Source organism: Rhinolophus hipposideros, assembly GCF_964194185.1.
Source record: "Rhinolophus hipposideros genome assembly, chromosome: 1".
NCBI lineage: Eukaryota > Metazoa > Chordata > Mammalia > Chiroptera > Rhinolophidae > Rhinolophus > Rhinolophus hipposideros.
Window position 1 is genome coordinate 55,039,395 of NC_138047.1, and position 10,775 is coordinate 55,050,169.

Consider the following 10,775-nt stretch of genomic DNA (forward strand, 5'->3'; position numbering starts at 1 on the left):
ATATATTACATTATATTATATTTGAGCCAGTCTTATACTATAGTGAAGTAAGACCAGGTCTTATGTTAACTTTTGCTCCAAAAGACACACTAGAGCTGATTGTCCGGAGAGGTCCTATTTTCGGAGAAACATGGTAGTTGTTACCCTTTAAGTAAACCGTCAAGAATTTCTACATTCCCCATAAGAAAAGTGACATTACAGCCCTTCTAACAGAAAGTTAAACATGTCCTTAAATTTCTTCCAGCTGTGCCTGAGCCTAATAAAAGAACAGCCAAAAATTACAGAGAAAACATAAAATAAACATTGAGACTATCATTTAAATAACAAAGCAGTTAAAAATTCCTTAATTTGCTTGACTCCTCTAAAGCACAGATCGAAGTGACCTAAGCACAGAGAGCATTAGTAAGCATGAACTGCACATGCGCACACTACCTGTTCCTCACATACCGTCTTCTTTACCCTCTATCCAGAGAAGCAGACCACTCACAGACAGTGTCTCCATACAGCCCGACACTCACCTTAGTGACCTTAGAGAAGCAGGCAGTTGTGATTACATTGACAGTTTTTGCATCATTCCTACAAGACAAATGAGTGTTTTAAAGTAAATTTTAATTCTACTGTATTTTCTAGCAGACAATGGACAAAATAAACAACATAAGAAATATTTCTGACACATTAAAATTCATAGCTGTAATATTTTTTAAAAGTCAATTACAGGTGAACATTTAATGAAATTTTAGCCCAGTGTTACTTCAGAAAATTACACAGCCATTAAGATGGACTTTATGAAGTTTTAATGATATAGGAATCTACTCAATATAAGTAAAACAAACAAAACAAAACCAGAATAAAAAACTATTAATATAACAAAATTTCAACTGCATTTAAGCTTTCAATTAGCAACAATCATGCCTCGGATAAACCTCATTGGCTACGATACTGCCATTGCGCAAAGTTCCAACTGTATTTAAAAATTCATGTTAAATTAATATCATAAACTATTAACAGTGACTGTCTCTGGAGGTGTGGCACTACCAATGACTTTTTAAAAAACTTTTCTAGCTTCTCCAAATTTTCTATTGCAATGAATATTACTTTTACAGTAAAAAATGTGAATAAGAAAAGCAAAGACATTCGTTGGGGGCACTGTACCAACAAACCAAAGTTTATGAAACATGATGTTATATATATATATATAAAATTGACTTGAACGTCTTCAGAGTAGCAGATTAGAAAGAGCACCTTTTAGTCAGGGAGCTCAGTTCTGTTCTTTATTAGCTGCTCAACTCTATGACTTTCAGTTTCATTACCTATGAAATGGGATAATTCCAGACAAGCTGCATTCCATTGTTCTGAAGGGTGAATGAGGTAATACAAAGTGTAGGTGCTCAAGAAATGGTAGCCAGTGTTGTTATTAGTTATTTGGATTATCTGTACATTTTCACCTACAACTTAATCTATGGCAGAGATATGTATATTAAAGAGTTCAAGAGCAAGAAAAATATTTGTGTATGTGCTCTATAGTAATTATAAGTGAATAAAAGACCCTATTTCTCAAGAGACAAATACATATATATTACCAGATGTTTCTTCTGTAGAGTTCAATCATCACATCCAAGGATATCTTGGCTGCAGTTGCATTGCTGTCTCTTAACATGGTGTACATGAAATTCTGCAATACCTAAAGAAAAAAAGAAGAAAGAAGACTTAATACATGGATGGTACAATGCTACAAACATGGAAGACAAATGGGTACTTACTATATTCACTTTATTGTTCTTGTGTTTTGCATTTATATTCTTGATATCAGTCACAATATGTGTGTATAAAGTCTGAGGAAAAGAAACAAAAACATGTACACATTAACCAACATTTCTAGCCTTGCTCAGTTTATGTACAAGAGGATTTAATTTTATAAACGTACAGGAGGATTTAATTATACCTACTCTTCATTCTCTTATAGAGACCAAAAACAAAGCAAAAAGCAACAGGCTAAAATGCAAAAGGAAAGTTGCCCTGAAAAGATTAAACATGGAGTTATGATATAACCCAACAATTCCACTCTTACTTATAAACCCAAGAGAAATGAAAACGTACTTCCACACCAATGTTCACACAAATATTCATAGCAGCATTATTTATAATAGCCAAAAAGTGAAAACAACCCAATGTCCACTAACTGATGAATGAATAAAGAAACGGTGGCATAACCATATAATGGAATAGTATTTGGCAGCAAAAAGGAAGTACTGTTATATGCTACAATGTGGATAAAACTTGAAGGCATTACGCTAAGTGAAAGAAGCCAGACACAAAAAAACTACATATTTATATGACTTCATTTATACAAAATACCCAGAACAGGCAAATCCATAAAAACCAAAAGTAGACTGGTGGTTGCCCAGGGCTGGGAGAGAGTGGGGATGGGGAATAACTGCCAATGGGAATGGGTTTCTTTTGAGGATGATAAAAAAACGTTCTAAAATTGGTTGTGGCAATGGTTGCAAACTCTGTGTGTATTCTAAAAACCACTGAATTGTACACTGTAAATGGATGAACTGTATGTACATTATATCTCAATAAATATTTTTTCTTTTTTAAATTAATTTTCTCAGGGTGGTAATAGTAAAATTACATAGGTTTCAAGTATACAGTTCTAATACATCATCTATATATCACATTGTGTGCTCACTACACAGAGTCAGTTCTCCTTCCATCACCGTATATTTGACCCCCTTTACCCTCTGCTACCACCCCCCTCCCCCCTTACCCTCAGGCAACCACTAAACTGTTGTCTGTGTCTATGAGTTTCCATTTCTTTGTCTTGTTCCTTTGTTGCTTTCAGTTTTATATCCCACATATGAGTGAAGTTATATGGTTCTCGACTTTTTCTGTCTCACTTATTTCTCTTAGAATAATCTCAAGATCCATCCACATTGTTGCAAAATTATTATTTTTAAAGAAGGAAAACTGTTGTATTTATTAAGACCATAATTGCATGTAAGACAATACAGGCAATCAAAATATCATTGGTGCTCCACATATGCTCCCATGATCTACTTTTATCCCACAAGTCAGACCAAGTACAACTGCTAAAATCAAATGGTGGCAGTCTCTAAACACTTTGGGGGAAAAAAATTAAGTTAATGAATGTGACCTTTTTTTTTTTCTCAAATTTCTTTCATAAACCTTTAGCTTCTGGTCTTATATAAGCAAATACAAAGTTATAGGGAAATAGTAATAACCAAAAAGTTAGTTTCTTGGGGTCTAAGGTTCGGGTAGTCACAGCTATGAGTGCACTAGCTCATCAGTAAGTGCACTAGAAAAGGGCTTGGGCTCTGGAGCCAGACTGCCTGGGTTTATATTCCTGTCCCATCACTCAGACTCTGAGCATGTTACTCAACCTCTCTGTGCCTCAGTCTTTTCATCTGTAAAATAACAATGACGATATGATAATAATAAACCTTATCTCATTTTGTGAGTAAACAAATAAATACATCAAAAGCTCTGAGAATGATAGCTGGCAAAAAGTAAGCACTCAATAAAAGTTTAGCTATTACCACCATATTGCATGCACACAATGGTCAATTTTTTTTCCCTACTAAAATTATTCTTAACTGTTTCCAATAGCGTGAAGCATCAAGAATTCACTCTACAAGTTTTATGTCCCTGCAAGGTAAAATGAGATATATGAAAAAAAGCAATTTTGGTCTTTACCTTTCGTAGAAGCTTATCATGGCAACGCAGAAGTTCAAAGAAGAGTTCTAGCAAACTTGATGGATTGATGAGATTCTTATTTCTCAGCAAGATCAAAGCTTTGCAAAATGTCTCAGGAAGGAAAAGAAAAAATACTATAAAATAATGATAAAGTTAAGATGATAAAATGGAGCATGTATATCCCACAAGAGCATAATGTCTTATACTAAGTAGGCATTATTCAACGCTTCAGAACAGAACAGAACAGGTCTCTGCTCTTATGGGCCTTACACACCACGGGTAGAGCAGAAGAGGGGATAGACAAGCAAGTAAGCACATAATCATAAACAAGAGTATCTCAGATAATGGTACGTGTCAAAAGGAAGTAAAACAGGGTAATGTAATTGATACACTGTGGCTACTTTACACAAGGAGGTGAACATATGACAAAACCCCAGTGATCAATGAATCCACAAAGATAAGAAAGGCGGGGAAACCATAACATAATACACTACATTGGAATAATCAATCTGAATTTGTGACCTTGCAAGGAATTCTTTTGAAGTATTGTTAGTACTAAAATGGCCCAATAGCAGCTGTCGCACTCTTGCTTTCCACCAACTTATGAGTACCCTTATCGCCCACATTTTGGTCTCTAATATTCTTCTCCATTAGATGGAACAAATCATCCTTGGAGAATAGTTGATTCCAAGTGTTGGGGCAGGAAAAACAGTAAGAAAGAGTTCGGACTATTTCTGTCAGAATGCAAGGATGCTTTTAAGAACACTGGAGCATTGCTGAAAGGACTAAGAAGCTCCCACTGGCCAGGTGGTCACAATTTGAACCTAAAACAGTAAAAATAATGCTTAAAAAAGAAATTCACAAAAAGTATATTAAAAAGTAGTTAAATTGTCAAAGAAAGAGAAACATAAAAAATTCATTGTATTGATTTTATTAATAAGTTAGTATATACGGGTATTTAGTATCTTCCACTAAGAAATAATCTGCTTCTACCTGTGTAAGCAGAAAAGAGCGAAGAAAAACTTGGGAATGATTCAAAAAGTCCCAGAAAAATAGCAAATACACTAGATAGAAAGGAAGTCCAGCGGTTGATAAGGATTGATGGTTATCACAATAGCCAACTAAAAAGAGGACCCACCAGTGTGTTCTAAATGATTCCTCTAAAGAGGAATGCTAATTACACAGACTCAATGCCTTGTTCCTCGCAAAGGAAATCTCTATGAATTATTTTATAAAAACCTAATCATCATAAAACACTATAAAGAAACAAATACACACATTTATTTAATAATGCCTGCAGACCAGTTTGGTTTGGTACTGTTAGCCACAGCAAACCTGTATGACCTAGAGAAGTTCCAAGACTAATGGTTCGAATTTAAAGCTTCCTGGGTTGTGCTGCTGCTATGCTAGGTCCCATGTCTGGGCTGAGAGTTAATCAGCTGACAATCCTGAGTCTGCACCCTTGGTTTGTCTGAGATAGTATTCTTTTTTGGGGGGGGTCTAATCAAATTAAGAAAATCTTAGAGAAGTATAAAATGGTGGAATTACAGAAAGCCTTGGAAATGTGGGAATAACAAAACTGAATCTAGACTTAGAATTTTTACAAGTTTTAGTCTAGCATATCAATGTTTTGTGATCATAATATTTGTGCAAGTTCTACCTGCTGTAAAGGTGTTTTCAAAGCTGATGTATGCCTAAGGCTGGGTTCCCTAGGAGCAGAGCCCGAGTCATTACAGTGATTTGTCTGAGGTGTGCTCTCTTCCAGAAGGAAAGGCACCAGGATAGGACAGAGAAAAGAAAAGGTGAGCAAGGATGTGTCCCTGGCTGGAGACTAGCTTCAGTCTCATCACAAAGAAGCCCTGGAGCACAAACCGCAACACAAAGTGGGGCCCACCTGGAGGGAAGGGGTGTGCTTTTGTACCACTGGGTTAGTCAGGTACCAGCTGTGCGCTGCGAGGGCAACCTCCCAGGTGCCAGGGCTCCCATTCAGCTGAGGATAACACTGCAGAGAAAGGGCAGCTAGGGGCCATGAGATAGGGGAAACAGGTACACTGGCTTGGTAAAGGACATCTCGGCCAGGACCCAATGTCAACCACTAGAGTGACAATATTTCAATATTCAAACTGAATATTTAATGGGTAAGTTCATTAAATTAAGCATTATACAAACTATACGTTGTAATTAAGGTTCTTCAGGCATATAAGATGTTTATGACTAGAAGGAATCACCTATTCAAAAGAGGCAAAAAAATACCCTGGGAGGGCTAGCATGATGGAGGAACAGAAAGATCAGAAAGAGGAGTGTAGCAGAAAAGGAGATGAGATGAAAACAAAAACAAAAACAAAAACAAAACCAGGCAGGAAGCAGATCATATAGGAACTTACGGGCCATGATAATAAGCTTGAGTTTTATTCTAAGTATAAATAAGAAGTCACAGAAGGATTTTAAGGAAGGGGTGACACATTCTGACTTACATTTTAAAAGACATTTAGTTGAGAGACTGTTCTCATTTAAACACATATTATATGCACACACACGAACACAGCACAATCCAAATACCAGCCCTACCATTCGAAGATCTGGATCCAACACAGTGTGATTGTAGGAGAGAAGATCTTTTAGCTCTTGAGGAAAGTTACTTAAATGTTCTGGGTAGCAGTGCCCAATCTGTAACGAAGCAAACACTCTTCTGAAGTTTCTCTTTCTCTCCTATAACTCATATGCAGATATTTAGGATTTTCTGCAAAAGGTGAGTAAAGGCTATTTTACAGAAGTAAATAGTTCCAAATCATGTCTTTTTTTCTACCTTGTTTCTCCAAAACTAAGACCTAGCCGGACAATCAGCTCTAATCCGTCTTTTGGAGCAAAAATTAATGTAAGACCCAGTATTGTTTGTATCATATTATAAGACCCGGTCTTATTTTACTATAAGACCTTATACTATAAGACCTTTACTATAAGGTCTTATAGTAAAATAAGACCGGGTCTTATATTAATTTTTGCTCCAAAAGATGCATTACAACTAATTGTCCAGCTAGATCTTATTTTCAGGGAAACGAGGTATATGCTAATTTCATGATCCTTTTCATATTTCCTCTAGTCTTAGTAAAATATGTGTAACATGATTTAGAATCTGATTTTATAATGAACTTGAAGAAAACAAATAGTTTGAAAGTTTTGCTCTGGATGGTTCTATAAAAAGTTCTAGCAAAATTTTCTAACTCACCACATGGAGCAAAAGGCAAAGTTAAAAAAAAAATTTTTTTTAATGGAGCTTCCACTCCTGAATAGAATGAGGTTGGGTATTACCGGAGAAATATTCTGCAAACTATGTGCAACAACTGGTCTTTGTTTTATTCAGAAATTATCTCCTTACCTGTGCCATAAACATCGCCAGCTCTGCCAGTTCTTTGCTGGGTTTATTTGGTTGTAATTTGAAAATCTCCACATTGGATTTGTAATGATTATACTGCTGTAGAAACTGTAGAGAAAAAAAAAAAATTAAACTGGTCACCTTCTATTATATGACTTGTTCAGAACAGAATGAAAAATTACTTAGTAGAAGTCTGATAGGTAGCATGGAGAAAAAGATGTGGCAAAAGTATGTAGAAACACTACCTTTTCCTTATCTGCATTCTTCAAAATAAGTTTTGAAAAATTTATGCACATCACTGGTAATTTAAAGACCCTTTCTTTTATTGTTAGAAATTTAGGTGGTGTGTTGTAAAGAACAGTGAAGCAAGAATCAAAAACTCAGATTCTGGCCCTATTTTGCCATTTACTATACAAACGACCTTTCTACATTGTCTATGTATACAGAGCACTCACATGAGCAGAAAAATACCGGGTCAGAAAATGCAAATTATTATATCTCAAGTACACAAAGCACTCCAGTTAAAATTCCTCTCTTCTTTTAAATATTAAGATTTCATCCTGAAGTCACAGATAGGATGTGTTCACAGCCAAAAGCAATACGTACACAGAAATGATAGGCACATAGAAATAATAATAGCTTCCACTTATTCAACACTTGCAATGTGCCAAGCTCATTATGTACATTATCTCATTTAATTATGTTTAATCCTAACAACAACTCAACAATCTAATGTCGAAACTCACCTGGTCTCAGTTCCACATATCTATTCTCTATACCTCGACCACAACTTTAAGGAGAGAGACAGAGACAAAGACAGAGACAGAGAGAAAGAGAGACAGACAAACAGACTATGAGGATTAGTTATTTCTAGAGAGAGAGAGACTATGAGAATGAGTATTTCTTGATATTAACTGGTCTAGTGAACTCAAAATGCATATATCAAATTATTTGTCTGATATCTTTTTCGGTATCTACCAGATATTTTAAACTCAGAATAGTAAAAATAACATTAACTTTTGACTTCCCCAACACAACTGGTAGGCCTGTCCAGCTTTCTCCAAGAGGAGTCCAAGAGAGAAAACTGCAGCCCCCTCCCTGCTTCAGGAAGACCCCACCTCTCTTACTGACAGGAATGAGGAGCGTGTCCCAGAACCCGGTGAGCTCCTGGCAAGATCCGTGTCCCACCTCTTCCCCCTTCCCACCCTGGCTCAGCCACCAGGATCTGCCTTGAGATGATCAGAACATACTCCCATTGACTGTCACTTTCTTCACAGTTCTTACCACTATATGTCTACTACCCCTAGACCAGAAGCCCAAAGGAAGAAGACTCTCATATATGTCGCATTTATCATTGCATCCCCAGTGCCTAGAATTACACTGACACGCAACAGGTACAGTATGTGTGGATTTGCATATGCATTTGTTAAGTGAACGAAAGAACAATTCTCTCAAGAACTATCTTCTTACATATTAAAACAGGCTCAGTGATGAATCCTCCCTTTCCACACAACTGGTCAACAGCAGGGCCAGCATTTAGGACTAGTTTGAAACCAGTGCTCGGAAATACAGCACTATGCAGACTAACTCTCAACTACCACTTTGGCAATGGCGGTACAGTGCTTCACACATCGTAAGGGCCTCACCTCTATTAATTTCTTGCCTTTGTTCTTTACTCTTTATTTTCACTGCCTTGATCCTTGGAAGGGTTTTCTGTTCTGGTGACCTACACCACTGAAACCACTATTTGTTAAAAAGCATTCCTATAACTATTTCTACGTGAAAAACTGAGGGAGGAGGGAAATAAGGAGAGCAATCAAAGGATGAATCATTGTGTCAGCCATGGAACAAACTCCAATCGAGTGAGGAAGAAGAAACAACTGCAGCAAATGCCTAGCAGATGCCTGGTTTAACGCCTGTCAGACAAATGGGTGTCGGACGAAAACAGCTGCCAGGTTAATACGGCAAATCACCACGTACATGCTTGTCACTTGGGCTCAAACCCCTTGAATGTTCACAATCCCTACAAGGTCAGTATACAGAGTCCCTCACAATCTGGACCTAATCTCCTTTTTCAACCTCCTCTTTTCCCTGAGCAAATTCTGACCTCCAGGTAATGCCAGCTTCCGAGGAGACAGTCCTGGTTTCACTCAATCCGCTCACTCCCGCGTCTGTCCCTCCCACTGGAGAACACCCCCCCCCTCCCCACACAGCCCCCCGCGCGGGCTCTCGGAAACAGACGTCTGTCTGTTGAAAGGATCCTCACACGATTCATCAAGTGTTACCCACTGATTCAAATTGGGGGTTTCTACAGGGATCAGGCTGAGAAACCTGCACGGAAGTTAGAGGTTGGGGGCGGGTCATCTGTCGCTCCACCTCTGTGAGGCCGCGAGGCAAACCCGAAAGCCCAGGGAAGTCTACACAGCAGGAAAAAACCCCAAAGAGACAGCAGATCTCCAAGAGATGTTGAATGAACCCCGAGGCATGTCCCTTCCCAAGCCCTTCCCTCTGCCCGAGACCCCGGACCTAACACACAACACGCGGCCAGCCAGGATCCCAGCTCCACTCCACGCCTCCCCAACCCCATGGGTGTTCCAACCAGTGGCGCATCGGCCTCCAGCGCCGCCGCGCCGCGCTCCCACCTCCTCCACATAGGCCGGCGGGTCCCGCTTGATCAAATTCTGTAACTGCGGCAGGTTGCTGGGCAGCTTGTTGTTGTTTCTGTTGGACATATTGGCTGCTGACTGGCTCCGCGGCGAGCAATTCGAAGAAAACGCACCCCGCTGGCTACTGCTACCGTCCCAGCTGTGGCTGGAAATCGTGTTTCCGCCTACGACCGGAAATAGCACATGGACGCTTAGCAGGCGGAGCCATTTTGGCTCTTCAGGAAGCTGACTACGGGAGCCTCAGAGTGTCAAACTTACTTTCACTCCCGAAACGCTCTGTAGTGCTTTTTACGTCATTCCCCTACCCCGCCCCCCTCCTTCGGCCAACCCCCTCTACTACCTTGCGTTTCTGAGATAATCTGAACCGCGAAGAAGTTTTGGGTACACGTTAGTTTATTCCATCATCTCGACACGTCTATGAAACACATAAGGACTACTAGGTTTTTAAATCCCACAACATAAAGTTAGAAGCTAAAGCAAAAAAATCCGTGGGGAGTAGATAGCACTATCCTATTTTATAGAGGGGGGGGGAAGAGCAATGAGGGGCGTACATTAGTTTTTTTATTGTATAACTTTAAATACCTGTTTTGTTTTGCTTTGGGTTGTTTCAACTCCACATGACCTAGATTAGGGGAAAATGTGTGCGCTGGATAAACTGTGGTCATGACGATTGGTTTAAAAATGCGAACTATTTTGTATCTAAAAGTCAACCACTGTTATAACCTTTATACGTGTTCTTTAACCAGATTTTCAATTCAGTTCCTGGTAATTAGAAGAGAATATAGTTCTACCATCTCACAATGTGCAAAACTAAATACGTGGTGAATGAATGCATGCCATAGGGTGCTGTTAATACAAAATACACCTGATTACTCATCCTGTGCCAGGCACTGTTCCAAAACTTCACTTGTGTTAACTCATTTCTGCCAAAAAAAACAGCCCTTTAAAATAGGTACCATAATTATCTGCACTTTACAAATGAGGAAACAATTCTCAGACAAGCTGACTGCCTAAATTCA

At 38.6% G+C, this 10,775-nt stretch overlaps 1 protein-coding gene across 2 annotated transcripts in view; it reads right to left on the reverse strand.

Annotated features, from left to right (window-relative positions):
• The window catches only part of SDAD1 (SDA1 domain containing 1), a 29,354-nt gene extending 19,438 nt beyond the window's left edge, over positions 1-9,916 (reverse strand). The window contains exons 1-7 of one of the 2 annotated variants that reach the window (XR_013994738.1): positions 9,733-9,915; positions 7,094-7,198; positions 6,286-6,384; positions 3,718-3,828; positions 1,761-1,832; positions 1,581-1,681; positions 519-576 (exon numbers count right to left, since the gene is read on the reverse strand). Coding sequence is in view for 1 of the 2 variants with exons in the window: in XM_081070244.1 (XP_080926370.1) it covers positions 519-576; positions 1,581-1,681; positions 1,761-1,832; positions 3,718-3,828; positions 6,286-6,384; positions 7,094-7,198; positions 9,733-9,822 (636 nt within the window). In the remaining variant the exon portion in view is untranslated. Of the gene's footprint in view, positions 1-518; positions 577-1,580; positions 1,682-1,760; positions 1,833-3,717; positions 3,829-6,285; positions 6,385-7,093; positions 7,199-9,732 lie in introns of both variants that reach the window. The other variant, XM_081070244.1, reaches the window with a different exon arrangement.
• Positions 9,917-10,775: the final 859 nt, after the last annotated feature.